This window comes from Panthera onca, chromosome C2, assembly GCF_046562875.1.
Source record: "Panthera onca isolate mPanOnc1 chromosome C2, mPanOnc1 haplotype 2, whole genome shotgun sequence".
NCBI lineage: Eukaryota > Metazoa > Chordata > Mammalia > Carnivora > Felidae > Panthera > Panthera onca.
Window position 1 is genome coordinate 41,502,711 of NC_138347.1, and position 20,533 is coordinate 41,523,243.

A 20,533-nucleotide genomic window follows, 5' to 3' on the forward strand; every position below is an offset into this window, starting at 1 on the left:
ATTTATTACAAATGATAATAAAGTTAACAAAAATATTGTTATATAAATTGAAACAATATACAGAAAAAGGTTTTTGCTGTTCATTTATTGGCTGCCTCAAGAAAGTTGTTCTGGATCTCTCTCTCTGGGTTCAATGGTTCAAAATACCCCTTAATATTGTCTAGTCAATCCAGTTGTTTATGTTTTTAATGGGGTGGGATTATATGATTGCTAGTCTAATTATCTATTAAAAAACGCAAATGTATTAATTTATTCAAATAGAATAGAATAAGTTTTACTAATTCACTGCTATGTGAGTAACTTCTGCCTTCATTTCTGGGCTACGTTAAACAACTTGAAAAGGAAAATTAACAAATCAAGTTACTAGGTAGAATGTCGAAGTCTGACATAAAATGAATCCAAAAAAAAGGACAAAGCAGAACAATAAAAAAACAAAACTTTAAGTATATTGCATGAATGTGAATTATATTTTCATTCATTCAAAAAATATTGATTGCAGACCTACAATGTGCCAGTACTATTCTAGATGCTTGGAAGACAGCAGTGAACAAAACAGACCAAAATCTTTGCTCTCCTGGAATTTATATTTTATTTACTAATTGCACAGTGTTTTGGATGAACTCATCTTTTGGCAGGCTCAAATGTTGGTTACAGGTGGTCTGTAGGCTACTTAGCATTCATAGACATCATTTTATTTCGAACAATGTAGTATTCTGGACTTCATCAGGCTTGTCATAATATAGTATGGTGTTTCTTAGTTATAGTTATGGTGATATGGCATATCAGTCCATCAATGAAGTGTCTCCACCACCACATCGAATATAGTTCTAAGTTAGAAGACTGTAAAACAAGGACATTGTTATATATTGTGGAGGTTGTACCAACTTTCACTCTGAAGTGTATTAAAAATAGATAATTCATGTTTTTTACAGTAAAGATAGAAAAGTTCATATTTCTAAGTTAGGCATGTTTTCCTCCAGTGAAAAAGCTCATCCCCACAAGAATTTCTGTACCTGTACCCGTGTGACTGGGTGGCTCAGTCAGTTAAGCCTCTGACTCTTGGTTTTAGTTCAGGTCATGGTCTCACAGTCCGTGAGTTTGAGACCCGAGTAGGTCTCCATGCTAGCAGTGTGGAGCCTGCTTGGGATTCTCTCTCTCCCTCTCTCTCTTCCCCTCTCCAAATCACGCCTGTGCAGGGGCATGCACTCTTTCCTTCTCTCTCTCTCTCTCTCAAAATAAATAAATAAACTTCAAAAAAATTACAAATAAATAATTTTCTATATTCCTTCAAAGAGTGTATCATGTCTCTCTTGAGAATCATGATGGGGTGAGTCACTTTTACTGTTGGGAGCTAGACATATTCCACAGGAACATCAGGTATATTGTTGCCCAAAAAGGATTTGGACATGTGGTCTATACATTTTTATTTTGATCTGTTCTTGAAGATGCAAACCTTTATATTTAAAGTGCTAAAACAAAATTATTCAGCGTTTGCTATAGTCGTTGCTCTCTGCAATACCTTTACCATAAATACTACAGATGAGCCCATCTTCTGTCTGCCATATGCGCCATACAGATGACTATCCATTTTGGAGCTCCTGTTTCATTGTCATTTTTATCATATTCCCTTAGTTTTTTCAGTACATTTTACTAATTCATATAATTTGTATATGTTGTATATCTTACATGCATTCTCATTATCCATTTTAATGGAGAAATGTAATGAGGAAACTGCATAGAAGAGAGAATGGTAAAGAATAATAGATGGCTCAGTTGATTAAGCATCCGACTCTGGCTCAGGTCATGATATCACGGTTCACAAGTATGAACCCCGCATGGGGCTCTGTACTGACAGCTCAGAGCCTGGAGCCCGCTTTGGAGGCTGTGGCTCCCTCCCTCTCTGCTCCTTCTCCACTCACGCTCTGTCTCTCTTTCTCAAAATTAAATAAACATTAAAAAAAGAAGAAGAAATTGTGTCACTCGTCTCAGCATCTTTTAGTGTAGAAATGAGTAGATTTACTTGGAGCAGAAATTAAATGTGAGACTTTGTTTTCTTGATTCTTTAGGGTTATGATGAATTCATCATAGGGTCCAGATACAGTAAGTAAAAGCATGTTATATGATCATATAAAACTCACACGTAAGCATCCATAACCCTCCGTAATTACTACCAATCAGGAAACTAATCAAACTAAACCTAAAAATAAAGTTGTGCTAATTCCTGTGAAGACCTCTGCTTTTTTGTCAAGGAGCTGATCTGAACACCTGAATCCTCAGCTGCGGTGGCCACTGCTTCTGCAGAGCCCTCTAGTGGAGTGCATGACCTATAGCAATTTCCTAAGCCAGAGGCTTGACTAAAAAATCTTTCACGAAATCGAGTGAAGTGAGTGCTGGCAGATGATTATCACTCCTTCGTGTGTTTCGATGTGACGTACCTCCAACAGGCAGATTTCCTATATGTGAACTTGACTTGTAAATTTATTGTACTCTAAGGTGAATTTAAAAAAGACTCACGTTTTTACTTGGGGCTTTACTTGTATGAGTGCTTCAAAAAGTAACTCTTGAATATTTAAGCCCCAACTAAGTAATAGAAATGGCTAAGTGAGTACCCTTGGAATAATAAGAATACAACATGCATATTTTGAATACTTTCATTGCCATAATTAAGAACTGGAGGAGGGTCTCTTATTTTTCTAGAAGAAAACGTATGTCATTAGTATATTTGTAATTAAATGTTTTAGAAGCCATCCCTTTTACTTTGATTCAGTTTTAAAATTAATTTCTTTGGAGCTTCAAATAAATATGTAAAATATGTATTTTTTAATTTAAAGAAATATGTTTGGATATCTAAAAACCTAGAGTTTAAAACAGAAGTAGCTTCCATTTTAATTTGGGAAATACTGCAGGGGTAAAGATGACTGACATTAAGATGTGGATTACCTGTCACATTTTAAATTATTTATCATTATTTAACCACTGTATTGATGTGACATAATAGGGATCACTGACCCATAGCACAGTCGAGGAGACAAATTGGAATAGCAGGTGAGGTTATTTGGGCACTTGTGGAAACCAGAGCATCCGTGAAAAATCGCAAATGTTTGACACTGTTGAATATAAGATCCCTATGACTTAATATGGATTATTTTTCCGGTTCCCAGCTGAATTGACGACTATGGTTAGACAAGCACATAATCAGTTAATTTTTCTGTATTGAGTAATTCTATTTTATGTTCAGGCTTACAAGATACTTGAGAAACAAAATTGAAGCCATGTGTTCTCAAAATACTTCTATACAGAATAGTCAATAACCCTTTATCAAATTTTGCTTTTGGTTAAAAAAATGCTCTGGTTGCACTTACATTTTTACCTGAGCCATAATTATAACTTACACACACACACACACACACACACACACAGACACACACACATATGTACACATATATGACATCATTAAAAAATTCTCTTCAATCTATAAACTATATTTCTATTACTTGTTTTACCAAACTACATATCAGTATATCAAGAAAATTAAAATGCTCATTTGTAATTAAAATTAATCCATTAAAAATGAGGGACATTACTTTTTCATCTTTAGATAAATGTCCTAATACTTGTAAACACAAATTCATTTCGTATTAAGTCATGGGTTTATTTTTACAATGGTTTTCTTATGCTTGTTAAGCTTTGCAAGTCCCTCGGATAGTTTAAATTTGGCATCAATACATATGTTGAGAAATTATTATCAAACTGTAATTATCACATATTCAACATATCTGAAGTAAAATGAAAGAGACTATTATACACTATTGGATTGAACAGTGTCGTCTCTCTTCTAGATAATGTTTGATATTTACTTTGTCATTTAAGAACTTAAAATATTGGGCAGACAATTCATACCCTTGAAACAGTTCAATAACAATGAAGATCGGTATATTATAAAATGATTACAAGAGTGATCTAGATAAAAGTGAACTAAGAGTTAACAATAATGGTGAATTAGTCTTGACTACTTACCTTCAAGAAGAGAGGGATTTAGGATACTAGAGTATCATTTAACTACTTTGTGGGAGCATTAGGTTTATCTTGAAATTTATTGGGAGATGAAGTTGAACCTATTGGGCCACGTATTCCTGTATTTTTACCATCTGACTTAAAAAAAAAATTTTAACGTTTATTTATTTTTGAGACAGAGAGAGACAGAGCATGAAAGAGAGAGGGTCAGAAAGAGGGAGACACAGAATCTGAAACAGGCTCCAGGCTCTGAGCCGTCAGCACAGAGCCCGACACGGGGCTTGAACTCACGGACCGCGAGATCATGACCTGAGCTGAAGTCGGATGCTTAACCGACTGAGCCACCCAGGTGCCCCAACCATCTGACTTTTTGATATGTTCCTGCTTATATTTAAATATACATATACACATATTTATGCTAATTTTCCAAACAAGATCTACGTATTCTAGAACTCTGCCGTACAAAGTGTTGTCAGACCTGCAGAAGACAGGGCGTAGGAACTTGAGGGAATGCATAATCTCAGGTCCTGTGCTTGATTTCCAAAATCAGAGTCTGCATTTGTGCAAGCTCCCCAATCTTCTGTATGTTAAAGATTGAGACCTCCTGCTCTAGAAAACTTGGCTGGATAGAGCATCAATATACCATTTCCTTCGTGCGTGTGCACGTGTGAATGTGAGTGTATATATGTTTATGAATGTATAAGTGTGTGTAAATATATATGGTTAAGTCCCAAAATGGGCTTACAAGGACAATGATGTAGGTTCTGCTTCAGCCAAATGCTCCCTTGTCCCTCAACCACCTCAAGCCCCCTGCGCTCTTGCTCAGAGTTTTCTCAGAGCTTTGGGATGTTTTCCTTAGATTTTAAGATGAACTCTTGGCTTGTTTTGACTGGTTTTTGGCAAGGGAAATGGAAGACTAGGAAGTAATGGTAGTACTAAAGTCTGTTTTTTAAAGTAGAGAAATGTTTCAGAGGTAGTTATAAAAGGGAGTGTAAGCGTATGTTTTAAACAGCATTGGTCAATCCTAGCAAGCCACATATGTGCTCTTTTTTTTCTTTTTTCTTTTTCTTTTGACGCTTTATAACAAGTGAGTGAAATCCTTCTAATTTACAATTAGCATTTTTCAATGAATTCAGGCATGCTAATTTTTATATTGACTGCATAAACCTGTATGTTTAAATTTGAGATATGTTAATTCGGTGGATATCGGTAAAAATACAGCAAATTGATTTGTGCAGCCCACTGTGACTATTTTCAAGTCCAAAATTTAGTAACTGTCCCAAAAAATCACAACCCTTCGTGAAGTTTTCTTGGACTATTCTGTTCCAATAACCCTCAAACACTTAGGTAATGGAAGTTTTCCCATAAAGTTCCTCATAAGTATTTTTTCTAATGTTTTCTTTGCATCCTGGCAAGGGCTCTCAGACACTTTCCTTATTGTTGCCTTTGACTGCAGGAACATAATGAAGTCAGTAATGTTTTAGTCTTTCTCTAACTGTAAAATGATAAGCTCTAAAGAATTTTGCAGCTCCAAGTGTGATTTTTGGGTAGGGATTCCCAGTCCTTTGGTCTTTCCATTAACGGGAAAAAATCTTACTGTTGTTGCTGTTGATTCTCTCCTTTCCTGAAATTTTCATTTTTCTTGTCATCTCCAACCCATTCTTTCCTTACCTTTCTTTTATAACATTTACTCCTACTCAATTAATTCTGATAATTATACACCCTCCGTCTGCCTTTTGAATATTTTATTTGACAGAATTGATTCTCCCCTGCTGTTTATGACCTTTCTGGACAATTTCATCTATTCCAGTGGATTAAGCTACTACCAATTCACTAATCATTGTTTAACTTACAGTGTCTAACCTCCCCTCCCTTCTGGGCTTCTTATTTTCTATCTAACTTCTGGCTTGAATATCTACCCTTGCATCTTGCCATGTCCTAAACAGAGGCTGTTATTTTCTCACCTTTACTCCATATCCCCAATTTGAGCCACGAAATTCCTCATCAATAATTGTATCACTCGTCAACTAAGCACATAAGAGAGATATCTTACAAGCCTCTTGCATTTTTTAACATTTTAAAAAAAATGTTTATTTATTTAATTTGAGAGAAGGAGAAAGAGTGTGAGCGAGGGAAGGGCAGAGAGAAGGAGAAAGATAGTCTCAGGCATGTCAGCGTTGTCAGTGCAGAGCCCAAGGGATGTGGGGCTGGAACTCACAAACCGTGAGATCATGACCTGAGCTGAAATCAAGAGTGGAACCCTTGGGGTGCTTGGGTGGCTCAGTTGGTTGAGTGTGGGATTTCGGCCCAGGTCACGATCTCTCAGTTTGTGAGTTCAAGCCCAGCGTCTGGCTCTGTGCTGACAGCTCAGAGCCTGAAGCCTGCTTCGGATTCTGTGTCTCCCTCTCTCTCTTCCCCTCCCCCATTCATGCTCTGTCTCTATCTGTCTCAAACATAAGTAAACATTAAAAAAAATGTGGAACCCTTAACCGAGCTGCCCTGAGCCACCCGGGCGCCCCAAGCCCGTCCCATTTTTTAACATTCTCATTACCCTTTGCTTTTTCCTCATTTAGGCATGCCTTCTCCTCTAAGTTTACTTTCTTGAAAGAGTAGTACATTTACTATTTCTACTTCCTTTCTTTCCATGTACTCCTTTAGCTCAATCTATGTGCAGCAGACTCATTACTCCTCTAGAACTGCTACCATCCAAGTCATCAAAACCTTCAGCTGTCAAATCCAACTGTTATTCTTCAGTCAGTATCTTATTGAATATGTTCCTTGCAGGCACCGTTGACCATGAATTCTTTGTGAAACTCTTAAAAAGTTTTAATAATATGCTAATCTCTTCCGGTTCTTTGTTCTGCTCTATTTCTGCCTGTCTTTTAAATATTGGTATATGCTAGGGTTTCATCCTTGGCCAACTGATCCTTCTGTCAACACTTTGCTTATATGGAGGAACCTACTTATTTTTTTTAAAATAGTTATTATTTGTAAATGAAATTATTCCCAAAGGTACAGCACCAGTGAAGGTCTTTGTCTCCTAATTTTTCATCTATTCCTGGTTTTCCCGCGAGCCACTTGATGTAAAATACACCCAAAATACAAATTGTTGTACCCACGCCAATCTTCTTTGATTTTGTATTGCTGACTGCCTCTTCACTCAAGCCACAGATTGAGAGGCCTCCCAGATGCTTGTATCCACTTCACTTCTTATAATCAATAATTATGAAGTTATGCCAATTTCCCCTACTTATATTTGTGAGCCTGCTCAGGATCGGACCTTCTAGATCTCTCTGCTAGATATAGATAAAAAATGTATGGAATGCTTTTAATATGTGAGGCACTAGGCTTAGACTTTCTCTCTACCATCGTAAAGCTTATCTAATCCTTACAACATCCCTATCAAATAGGATCTGTTATTATTAGAGTTTTACTAAGGGTCACAGAGCAAGAGCCCTGTTAGGGTTAGTCTGACTCAAGAGCCCCACTGCTATCTCCACATGATATTGGCTATGCTGTTGCAGAGGGATCCTAATTGGTCTCTTGGCTCCTAATTGGTGTTTTTGCTTCCATTCTACTCTCCGGATTTAAGTATGTCAAAATGATCTTTTTAAAATGCAAAATGAATAGGTCTCTACACCACCTTCAAGTCCAAGCTCCTTAGAAGAGTTCACAAAATTCTTTATAACCTTACGCTTTCCTATTCTTCCTGTCTCCTCTCTTCATATCCCCTCACCCCACCTCAAAATCTATGCTCCAGTAATGGAGGTATGTGTCATTTCCTCCCCAAAGCATGCTTTTGACGCTTATTCTCTCTTTTCATCTTCTCAGGACTCTTCTCCCCCGCACTGTGAAAATATTCTACTTGTATGTAACACTTGCTATCATGTGATTCTAAGTTATTTAAAGGGCAGGGACAAGGTCTTTTTCACGTTTTTACCCTCAGTGTCTAACACACAATCAGTTACGTGGTCGGCATTCACATTCTGTTGAACTGAAATACTAGTTTCAGTATTCAGGTGAACTAAATATTGCAGATATCTGTCATCTCCCTCTTCCTCAAACCCGAAATTCAGCTTTTCCTTGGGGAATAGTGTTTGTTTGACCTCAGACATGTATCTTAATTTCATCTTGTATTTTCGTTCTTTTTGTTAGATTGTACTTCAGTTCCATGTTACTTTAGTTTTACTTTTATTATTATGTTTTTAAATGTTTATTTGTTTTTAAGAGAGAGAGAGAGAGAGAGAGAGAGAGAGAGAGGATCCAATCCAAAGCAGGCTCTGTGCTGACAGCAGAGAGCCCGATGTGGGGCTTTAACTCACAAACTGATCATGACCTGATCATGACCTGAGCCGAAGTCAGAGGCTCGACCAACTGAGCCACCCAGGTACCCCTAGTTTTATTTTAAAATTGCCTCAGATCTCACCATTTGGACTCTGATTTTCCCTCTTTCATGTTCAGCAGTGGTTCTCAAATGTCAGGATCACCACAAGGATCAACTGAAGAGCTTGTCAAGTTGCAGTTCTTGGGTCCCAACCTCAGAGGTTCAGTTCAGTAAGTCTGTGGTGGGCAGAAGGGATATGCACTTTTTATTATTTAAAAATTTTTTTAATGTTTATTTATTTTTGAGAGAGAGAGAGAGAGAGAGAGCAGAGGAGGGGCAAAGAAAGAGGGAAGCACAGAATCAAAGCTCTGAGCTGTCAGCACAGAGCCCAACAAGGGGCTCAAACTCACGCACCGGGAGATCGTGACCTGAGCCGAAATCGGATGCTTAACCGACTGAGTCACCCAGGCACCCTGGGTTATGCAGTTTTAAAAAGCATTACAGATACTTGCATAGCAGGTGGTCCATATACCACAGGTGGAGACACTCTGCTCTGTGCTATCAATAGCATTTCTTCCTGAAACCCAGACAGGATAAGTTATTACTTGTTGAAATACTTTTGGTGTCTCTCCTTTGTCTAGGATACATTGTAAAATCACTGACATGTGGCATAGGAGTTTCTACAGTTTCCAGTCTGCCTTTTGGAGAACATCTCCCAGCACTCTGTCCCCACCCTTACTTCCTTGTATCCTAACCCTTTTTGTATCGTACATTCTCTATGTTCTATGCATGTTCTATGTTCTCTATGTGCCAGCTGCATTCTCTTGCCCTTACTTGGAAACTATTATTGTTTATGTTATACCTGCCTGTCTGCACTGCCTTCTGATCCACTGTTCCAATTACTGAGCTCCTAATCATCCTACAAGATCTACCTCAAGTATTACTTTCTCCATGCGGGCATCCTTGAAATAGCTGCCTTCTCCTCTAGCCTTTGCTCTTATCTTTGGCCAAATTTAATGTTCGCTCTGTTTGCTGATGTCACTCTTTTATACATCTATCCAGAATGCCACTCAGACTGTGGAAACTCTTTGATGTCTCTTGACTTAGAGAGTCTATAATTGAGAGATCTTACATTGTTTATATTATATTCCTGCAATTACATTATAATTGCTTTTTATGTATTTTCACACTATCGTAGCTTCCCTCAAACATGAAGGCCTCTTTCCACAGTGACAGTAGTTAATTGTGAAGAGAGAAGCAGTGTGAGGGGAAGCCAATGTATGTGGCTATCAGCACATGGGCGTATTTTTCTAAAATATTTATAAGTCGTCATTCCAAATAACACTTTATTTTCTTTCAAGTTTCAGGAAAATTTTATCTAGCCCTAGAACAATAGAACAGTGCCTTATGGAAAGACTCGAGTTGTGCTGCAACTTTTAAAAAAATGCCAGAGTCACCATTATCTGAGCCCTCTGTTCAGTATCTGTCAGTATTTTCAATTCTGACAGACTTGGCACTTGAAGAGGGTTCCACAGCCTCCGGTGACATAACGTGGGAAGAAGTTAGAGATACAAAGTAACAAGGCATACATAGAAAGCGAGCAGGGCCACTCTCCCAGTCACTTCCTCTACCCACCTCCCAACCCCCCATCCCAGCCAACAAGCTCTCTTCAGAGGCCCTGAATTTCAATTCATGTGAAAATGGGGTTCCCTCATCAAAAACATAGCGTTTGTGGAAGGACTATGTTTTGGTGAGGTCTTTTCAAACCCTTATTTAGATTTAGATTCCCCAACCTAGGGCTCTAAAATTCATCACTGATCTTAAAATTGTCCACCTATCTTTACTTTCTGGAGTTGTGCAAAGAATGGAAGTCTCGGATTCTGTTTGGAATAGCAAAAGACAGATGAGGAGGAGGATATTTGAGTAATCGTTTTCCGGGGGATGTTTTAAAGATAAGTGAAGAGAGCTCTCCAAATATAAATCACAAAATTATTCAGCTGAAGTCGGTTGCAATTGTATTGCCCGACATGGGCAAGCGTGGTGTAAAGTGAGCAAGTGCAAGGACACTATGATTTAGCCATTGGAGTTGGAACGTAAAAGAACATCCAGCTATTATCAGATTGCAAGTGGCTGAAAAGCTGAATGGGGGACTGTGAAATATGCCATGTTTATCTCACAGATCCCAGAGATCCTAACATAGATGGTGAAGTGGGGGGGGGGGGGGGTGATGTGTTGCCAAGGACTTCAGATTTGATTTGTATTACTCTTATTTACACCCACAGCACAGAAAGAATAAATGCTGCCCAGCAGCCACTCCTAGGGCTGGGTCTGCTCACTTCCTTAGCATGGTGAAGGTTACGCCCCAGTTTGGAAAACTAAAGTACAACAAATGTACACTGAAATCCCTGTGCCAAATCTATTGAAAGCCCTGATACCATTTGGTGTAGAACTGAAAAGTCTTTCTGATCTGAGGTGTGTCTAAGTGTCCTTCTGGACCACAAAGGACTCATAAGAGTTATGATTACATTGAACATAGCAAAGGAATAATCCTAATTTTCCTTTGAATTACACAATCATCTTTAATTTTTTTTTTTTAAATGAAAGGCTCCTGCTCTTTTACTACAAACATCTTCTGACATTTCAGTTTCTTTTTCGCTCACACTGCCATATGACATTCCTATCAGGGTTTCTGGTTTCTTCAGGGAATTAACCTACAGAGCATGTATAGCAAACAATAAAATAGCTGCTTTTCAATGAAAATAAGGAGCGGGTGTTTTTCCCTCCCTTCCACTGCTTTCTGCCACTGCCCCATCACAACTTCTGGATTTCCTGCCTATTGGCGGCGCCCCCCAGCCCCACCCCTAGCTCCCCAGTTCAGTGCTTCAGAGCAGTTTGCGAGCCTCGGCGGGCTGTTCCTTCCCCTACAGCGCTTACTTCCGACGGCACTAGGACCCAGGGAAGTCCCTGAGCGAGGTTCGAGGAAAGGCAGCCAGACTCCTCCTTATCTCCAGTGTCAAACTTGACATCAGCCTGCGAGCGGAGCATGGTAACTTCTCCAGCAATCAGAGCGCTCCCCCTCACATCAGTGGCATGCTTCATGGAGATATGCTCCTCTCACTGCCCTCTGCACCAGCAACATGGATTGTCACCTCTCCATCCTCCTCCTTCTCAGCTGCTCCGCTCTCCATTGCTTTGGGGAACTGATTCTCCAACCTTCCAATGAAGGTAAGCCAGGTAGAGCAAACTGCCCTGCCCCGCAGAGCTAACGCTCTTCAAAGCACGTTCTCCCTGAAACCTTTTTAGGTCGTTAAGGTGCCTCAGAATAAAGCAGTTTGCTCTGAGAGTAAACTAAAGATGTGCTTTTATTTTCCGGTGTCTTCTAAAAGACTTTAAGAGAGAATTTTGGATTGCCTAAACCTAAAATGTGTTTTTAATCTGATACCAATTCAAGCAATTACCTTGTTGGCTAATTTTAAGCAGAAAGAAAGAAACATCCTCCAGTTTTACAACCCACGATGCTAATTGCCAAATAGCCGTGGCAGTATTTTATTTTCTAATTATGACCATGTAGTACTCTGAGAAGTTTAAAAGAAAACCCAACCCTCCTCGCTAGATTCTTTAGTATGTTCAAAGGTAATGACAGGTTGTTTCTACTTAGGATCATGGCATTTATGAATGGACTAAAGGGAAATCAGAGTTTGTTGAAGCTGATGGTGTGTGTGTGTGTGTGTGTGTGTGTGTGTGTGTGTGTGTGTGTTTATATTGCAATAGCCTTATTGAAGTGATGTGTATCCCGCCAGGCGATGGTTTGCTCTATGGTACAGGTTCTAATGAGCAGCATATGCCACATTAACATAAGTAATATTTGCAGGAATTACAATAAGCTTAGATTGGATTCTCTTTGTTTAAGGGTTTATATACGACTAAGGGAATGTACTTGATGAATAGTGAAAAGCTCTTGGGTAGGTATAGTAAATAACTGAATGGAAAATTAGAGAAATAATGTCCATATGCAGCAAATGGCATTTCCTGATGTTGGGTTATTTATTTTCTTCCTAATGGGCATTCATCCCTTTTCAATGGACTAAAGTGCAAATGTTACATTGAGGACACCAATGTTTCCTATAAGATTGTGTATTTGATAGATACATTGCTTTTTTCATGTATACCTTTTGTGATCTATTCCTAATGATTTGTGAATACAATCACTGACTCTTAAGACAAAGTTCTCTAAATAATTGATTGCTTTAAAGCAACACTTACAACTTTGCCTCTTAATCATTTTGAACTTATAACAGTAACGTTTAGCAACCTGTTTTGCAGTTTAGTAATACTGAGAAATTGATGTGAAATCCTTCACTATATACTATGCCACTAAAAATATATCAAGCCAATGCTGTTGTATGTTGTATGCATTATTTTAAAAAGACAAGTAAATACTCAAAATGTTTAGAAACTTTTCATTGAATCTGAACACTGCCTCTCATATTTACTGACCTACTTTCATTGCTAATAGAGCAGTTTAATTTTGTTCTTTCCTTAGTGACTGTCTTTATCAATTTGGCAGATTTCATTAAATTTTTCTGTGTCTTTTTTTAACTGGGAAAGTGAAAATTCTAAAATATAAGGATCAAGAAAATCATCTGATAACCTAGAAGTGACTTTTTTTTTTTTTTTTTTTTTTTACAAATCAAATTAAAATCTTTATTGGAAAGTAATGGTCAATAATTTTTCATTGAATGAAAGGCAGGAGTAATCATTTGTATAATGAGTAACATATTAGTAAGTTAAAATTAGTGTTTGTTTAATCTCCTTAATTTTTGAAGATATTAAAGAATTGACAATAACTAGAAGTATAGTAATGTTATTCCCGTATTGCTATGATAATTGTATTTCTCCAGATGGAATATTTATAAACTATTTAGATAATGGATTTTGCTGAATTAATAATGCACAGGGATAGAGCTGAGAGTGAGTATTTTTGTTGAAAACATAACCTTTCAGTAAATTGCAAGAGGAAAAAAAGATCCTTTATTTAAACTTATTCATGCTTATATAAAATTAATGAATACTAATTTAATGAAACAGGAATAATCAAATGTAAATTGTCTTTAAGCCACACCTTGTATATGTTTCAATATATAATGTATATAATATTATGCTGGCAGGGATGTATGTAGAAAGGGAAATAGATGCAGAAAACTGACACAATTACATTTAATTTGTTTGGATAAAAGTTTATCCATTGTTCATGGGATTATTCTTTCCAGATCATGTCCTATGGATAGTGTCTCCTTTCCCTCCTGAGGTCATGAAGGGAAGCTCTGGAACAAAATTTAAAATGAATGATTTACCTTGAGAAATATTTGAGTGTAGTTTTAAATATTAATGTAATAGCTTAGGTCTTAATAGTTGAGATGAACAACATGAAAAGTGAAAACCCCAAGTATGTGCCAAGATTTCCATGCAATTCTTCTAACAATGTCATTTGAATAGAAAGTCATGCTTCTGAAAATTCATATATCATAATAATGATAAAATGAATCTCACTAATATAGCTTTCTGATACAAGTTTTGAGAATGGACATATAAAATACTAGGTTGCATTTAAAATACTATGCTAAAAAGTATACTTACTGTACATTTACTAGAAATTTACTAGTAAAATTTACTAGAATTTATTTCACAGTCTTCTATGGAGTTAGGCATGATAGAACTAAAAGGGAACAAACAGAAGCCATTGAGTTAATTGCTTGCCCCTGTGTGATTTTTTTTTAATTTGAGATTTGATAATTAAATTGCAATATTAAAATGCCATGGGTCTCTGATAAAGCAATTTTTTAAAAACTTAGAAAAAGTTTAATCTGAACTTGCCTTTTATTAATCCAGTTACAAATAACTTTCTAATATGCTTTCAAGAAAATGACTCCAGGTGATATTTTCTATCACTGGCCTCCTCAATGGTAATAGATTATTCATAATTTCAATGATCACTTTAACAATTGGCCTATATACTTAAACAGAAACTTTATTAACGCTGCACAGAACTTTATTAAAATCTTATCAGATCTCTGTTTACATGACATGCCAACAGAAGACTTCCAATAGGAAATCAACTACTCATGGCAAAATTGGATTGCTATACTATGCATTATTTTAAAAGTTCATGTTTGCTCCCTATTGTAATCCCAAATGGATGATAATAATGGTAAATAAAATAACTTTGGAAAATGGTTAAAATTTGATATAAAGTGAAGTATCAATCTCTTTAGCATTGGATAAAGTACTCTCTTTAAACACTTTTCTACATTTGAAGAAGTCTGAGGCAGAATGAACTGCTTATTCATCAGTACATAATGCATTAAGTCATTTTTCTGTCCAAAAGCATTTGTAAATTAGATTAATGTTTATCTATAGAGCTCTTTACACTGGAAATCAGAGTTTTCAAAGTAAGAGTGGATAAAATTAAATCTGCATATTTATATGCTACTTATTTTGGGAGACTTTTATTGGAGTGTCTGGGACACTATATCTATGAAATGTATTTCACTGAATGTAAATCTCCCAAGTACTAGAGGTGACTATGCTATTGTTCAAAGTTTAAAATTAAAATTTGCATATGTACACTGTATGCCTCCTTTTGAATATTAAGCAAATGTTTGAGACAGCCATTTAAATAATGGATTATTACCTTTTTAAAAATTACTATAAATTGGCATCACTTTTCATATATAAACACTTATCCTTAAACAATAATACATTGTGATTGAAATCTTTATAGAGTACTAAGCTGTCATATCTTTATAGGTTTTTCTTTTTAAAGAGGGTTTACATTTGCTTTTAATAGCATTTCATCACACTAGACTAAATAATTGAATGCATTATACATTTTTGTAATTTAATAGCTCCCCTAATAGCTAACCCCCCCACCCCCAACAGTTATAACTATGCTATTTGCCTGGAGGTAGGAGAAACCTTAATTTCACTATTTTATAACCCACAACAGTTAACACTTGACCTAGGTCATTAACAGGATTATCAGCAAATTTGTTTAAGCTTTTACTGACAACCCGAATTGCTACGATAATATTTTGATTGTGCCGGAAAGAAACTTCTTGTAACCTCTCAAAATCTATCATGAAATTAATTCATTCTGAATCTTTATCTTTCCAAAGACTAATATTGATAATAATAATCCAAGTGAGAAAAATGTCCACTTCAATATCCCATTCTGCTCACTCTTGTGTTACATATATCACACCATTCTAAAACTTGTCATAAATGAGCAATTAAAACTTCTTTTAAATAATACATATTCTGGCAATAACAATAGATTTATAAATACAAACCAGCTATCAAAATTTCAGTTTTATACTTTTTTATTATTGGTACTCTAGTTGATATTGCTTTTCTGCCTGTTTTAAGATTTAAAGTCAATTGGATATATTTATAACTCAGAAACAACTGGAACTATAAAAGGGAAACTACATACATAAAACACTATTGCCACGTGTTACATCATGGTTATATTTATATAAAGTTGTAAGGCTAACAACTGGGAGCAAAAATGAAAAGCACTGAAAATTAATATAAAAATTTTAAACAAAATGTTGTACACAATCAAAACTTAAAGGCATTTTTTTAAACGTGGTTTAGTGAGGTTGGGAAGTGTCATGTGATCTTTTTAAATTAATTGAATACAATAATGGTTTGTGACTTGCTCATGTAAACAATTTAGTAGTTTCACCTTGACTCCAAAGAAACATTGTCTTTAAAGAAAAGGTTTGGTAAAATTCTTCATCGTGTTTATATATTATCCGCACGTTAATATTCAAATTCTGATTTGTTCTTCACCACCTTCACTTCACTATAACTTTCTTTATAAAGATCGCTAAATGTTAAAATTGTTTCTGAAACTTTGGAATTTTTCTGAAATAAAATATATGCAATTTTTAAATATCAAATAATCAGTTACATATGCAAAGGATTTTTAAAGGCAAAACATATTTCCACAGTATATTTGATTTACTAACTTCAACGCAAATGGAAAGAGCAAGGACTGTTCTTGAGAGTTACTTTTTCCAAGTCATAAAATCTTCAAGAAAATATTAATAAAACTTTCTACAAATCATCAAAACTCGATAAGTTTTTACATTTACTTACTAAGAAATCTGTGATGTGGGTTACCTTTGATTTTAGTCATTTCCAAAGATTTTGTTTGGCATAAATACTAGATGTAAGAGGAAATATATGTATCTTGGAAGAACACTAAGTTTTACAAATCATTTTCTGCCAAGATCCTCCACTTTATTTTCTAATATACACACTTTTCCTTTACAACATTTAATAAACCTCTTCTTTTAATTCCTGCTTGATAAAAGATTTAGAAAAACAGATGCAGGTGTCCCCTTTTGGGTTGTTTGCAGAGATCTGGATTTTATCACCAGGGAGGGTCAATGCAGGGCTTTTACAAAGTGGACAAGTAGCTTTCCACAGATTGTTCAAATAAAGGGATGACTGGTGGTGTGAAACATTCATTATAGTATTCATCCAGGTATACCAAAAACCAGGACTTGAAATTTGCTTCTCAAAAATTTGGAAACCTTTGATAATTCTTTCCTAACAACTTTAGAAGTAAAAGTAATGTTGTGACTTTTAAAAAATTCAAAGGTTTAGAAGCCACAAATCAAACTAGGAAGATACTCCTGGTGGGAATCAGGATGTGGGACCATGTGCTCCCCTTAATTTTACTCTTTGGGTCTGTTACAAGCCGCCTAGTATCAGGTAGTTCTTGGAATCTGGCAGGAGGTTTTCTCTTGGAAAAGTCTGAAAGTCAGCAAGTATTAGTTTGCCTCCTATCAGCTTTCTTTGAAATAAAAAGTGTGGTGGATTACAAAGAAAAAAAAAAAAGTCTTTGCAGGCGAAAAAGTTGATTAGAAAGATGGGGAGAGGTAGAGACGTGCAAAGGTTCTAAAACCAATGTTGATATATAAATATTTTGCTTAAAAAGAAAATATTTATCACTTAAAACATCTGGCTAATCAATTTTTATTAAAATCCTAAAAACCTGCACACTGAAAAAGCGTGGGGGGTGGGGGGGGGGTGGTGGCAGCGGGAGGTTGCGTTGTTTGTTTCTCCTCTAAAGTTTACACAACTTTTGATTTTCCCCCAGAAGAAACTATTTTATCCAGGAAAGTTTTAAGACTGTATGCCAAAGAATGCTTCCCCCTTTGGATGCCTGGGCAAATGCATGTGGAGGGTGGGTGGAATCAAAACCAGTTCAACAAATAAAGCCTCCAACTTGGAGTGATGTTATTAAACTGGAAGCCCTGAGTGTGCAGCCCCCTCCCTCCCTTCATTTTCTAAACCACGTCCTGCTGTTCCAGTCAAAGCAAAGGGTGAAAATCCACATAATCCAAACCAACATGGTGAAGTCAGAATAATAGGCGAAGAAGGAGGGGGGAAACAAGTGGCAGCACTGTACAAACTGTTGTGAATAATCTTAGCCAGGGACTGGGGTGGCCACAGGAGGGGATGACGGCGTTTCTTTTCCTTCGCATTACACCTCCTACATTTGATAATACAGGACCGATTACATGTCAGAAGTGTGCTCTGAGAAATTTTAGGACGCAGCAGGGCTTCGGGGGGTAGTGACAGCAATGTGGAAACCGAGAGAAGAGCAAGCGCTCCTCGCTGCCACCACACCCACCACCAGGGCATCGAAACCGTAAACTATTTCGCCCGCAGGACCAGGCTCGGGGGTGCGGAGGGAAAACGAGGGCTCCCGACAATTCATCACTTTTTCTCTCTGCACGGATTTCAAGATCAAATCATAGAAACTCAACTCTGGGTCTGCGTCCCCCAGCCCCAGCCCTCTGGGGGAGGGGGAGCGGTGGTTCTTTGTGCGCGAGCTTCTCGGCTCCCGGCGGCCGCAGCCCGTTTCCCGAACGCGGCGAGGCGGCGCGGACCTCCCGCGGGCCCGGCCGGCGGCGGGCGGCGGGCGCACGCGGGGCCCCTGCGGCTGCGGACTTCCGCCCGGCGGCGGGGCCGCGCGCGCTCGGACGGGCGGCGGGTGAACGCGAGCAGCGCCAGGGCGCCAAGTTACGCGCAATGAGCGCGGGCAGGAGACCCCGGCGGGCGAGAGGTAAACGTGCGCCCTCTGCCTGCTGCCGCGGAGCTGCTGGCGCTCGCAGAGGCGGCGACCTCCTCACCGCCCGGATTCTCCTCACCTGGGGCTCGGGCCCGCCCAGAGAGCGCGGGCGCCCGGGACCCGCCAGGTACGTCCAGACCCGCACCATAGACTTTGACCGGAGATCTTCGTCCCCCGCCCATCGCTACCAGCCAGTCTTTTCAGCTTGGCGTCCGGAAGTGGCGCGGTCTCCTTTCCTTACGAGTTCAGGGACCCACCAGGTGGCAACTAGAGGAGGGGGATACAGTTCTGCAGGCTTCTAGAACGAACTCCCTGCTGGAAAGCTCCTGGTACCCACCTGCTGCTCAGTTGGGACACACGGGAGCGCCTGAGACGTCCGGTCGTCCTGCTTGCTGTTGTTTGATCCGACCTCTGGGCTATTTGTTGGTCCTTTAGACAACCTTCTTTCCTTCAATTCTTCAGTTGCTAAAACTAAAATGAGGAGTCTCCACCCCCCCCACCCCATTTTCTTTAAAGCTACTTATGCCACCTGTTAGGCGCCTTGTGAGAGCAGTTAAGTGGGCGTGTTCCATAAACTTCCCGGTGCACGATTAAAAGTTGTCTGTTTTCTCCTACACGCCTCATATTTGATTGGCACCATTTTATTAAAACGAGATTTTCCCTCTTCCGGTTTTAAGAGTAAAACTGGAATGGGCCAGAGAGGGTGTCTGGGATCACTGCTATCGAGGTAGGTTAGTAGTAGGATGATGCTGATGTTTCTGTGGTTGTGTTGGAACTTCAGTATTTTTCATAAAAGAATTGTTGAATCCAGGGGATTCCGAAACTAAATATGGCCTCAGTGCCATGCCCAACATTGTAATAATAATTGTACAGAGTTGTGCTAGTAGAAAGAATTTTCCCCTACATTATCATTCACTGTTTGCTGGACCTCATTTAATCATTAAGACAGCCCTAAAATAGGTATTATGACATCTTCCATTGTTACAATTGAGGAAATTGAGGAATTGAATCATAATAACGTAGTAACTGAGCCAGACCCGCTTTTGTCTTTGTCTTTTGATTTTAACCTCATATGTTTCCTCATGTACACAGATGCCTATGAATTAGGGAAGCATCCTTCCATTCAGGAAAAGCACTAGCTTTTCAACCGTAATCCTAGTTACTAGCTAATTCGTCCTGTGACTTTGCAAGAATAATTTAGAAATACCCAGAGTAAGAGAGTGAAAAATTGTGCTAAGAAGTGCTTTCAAAAAAGTACTTCAGAGAGTACTTAGAAACTGCATAGTTTTTACACTCAGAAGTTATGATTCTCTACATGGGTGGGGGACACACTAGGAAAATAATTTAAAGAAAATTTGATGTGGTAGAGGAATAGGAAAAAAAAAAAAAAAAAAACAATGTCTGTGTTGCCTTTTCTTAACACATTCTTACCTCTGTCTTTCCTTCCGGACTCTCAAACACTCCTTTTTCCTCATGCTGTAAGGATTTTGTCAGGAAATCCATACACAGATTGTAAGGCAATTGTCGCTATACTGTGAATGTTATTATTTAGAGTTTTATATAGTAAAAACTGTGAATCCGTATTGAAATTGTCATAGACGTCAGTAATGGGGGAAATAGAACGTGGTCTAAAAAGTAGACTTTATTCCCTGAGGAAACTTTTCTCTATTTGAAAGATAATTTATAAATTACTTAAGATGAGAAAATAAATTATAATGATTTATCTCCACTTTCATAAAAACACTTGTACTCTATTTAAGTGGAGATATTGAGAAAAGGTAGCTAAAACAGGGTTTTGAAAGGTAGCAAATTAAGTTGAGGGCAATTATACTTTTCACGTGGGTACTTCGGCACATATGTTTTGCATTAATTGCTGCAATAAATTCTGGTAACCTGGCAAAGAGCAAAAACAGCATATTGATGATATCAGTCTTCCAAATCAGAAAGCTGCTTTTAGTATCTTGCTTTCTTCACCGTAGTGTACCAAATAAATAAATACATAATTCTAATGTGTTACCCTTTATGTTTTCAGTGAATGTTTCAAC

At 37.8% G+C, this 20,533-nt stretch overlaps 1 protein-coding gene and 1 long non-coding RNA gene across 4 annotated transcripts in view; one reads left to right on the forward strand and one right to left on the reverse strand.

Moving 5' to 3' along the window:
* Positions 1-578: 578 nt before the first annotated feature.
* Positions 579-19,092, reverse strand: LOC132683822 (uncharacterized). Its single transcript, XR_009612398.3, has 3 exons — positions 18,826-19,092; positions 8,441-8,574; positions 579-840 (listed from the first exon to the last, which is right to left on the reverse strand). It is a non-coding gene; the product is annotated as an uncharacterized LOC132683822 (long non-coding RNA).
* EPHA3 (EPH receptor A3) overlaps positions 11,283-20,533 on the forward strand; it is a 360,076-nt gene continuing 350,825 nt past the window's right edge. For 2 of the 3 annotated variants that reach the window (XM_060640217.3, XM_060640218.3), the window contains exon 1: positions 11,283-11,563. In XM_060640217.3, coding sequence (XP_060496200.1) covers positions 11,476-11,563 — 88 coding nt within the window. In that variant the 5' untranslated portion in view covers positions 11,283-11,475. Of the gene's footprint in view, positions 11,564-18,483; positions 18,616-20,533 lie in introns of those variants that run through there. The other variant, XM_060640219.3, reaches the window with a different exon arrangement.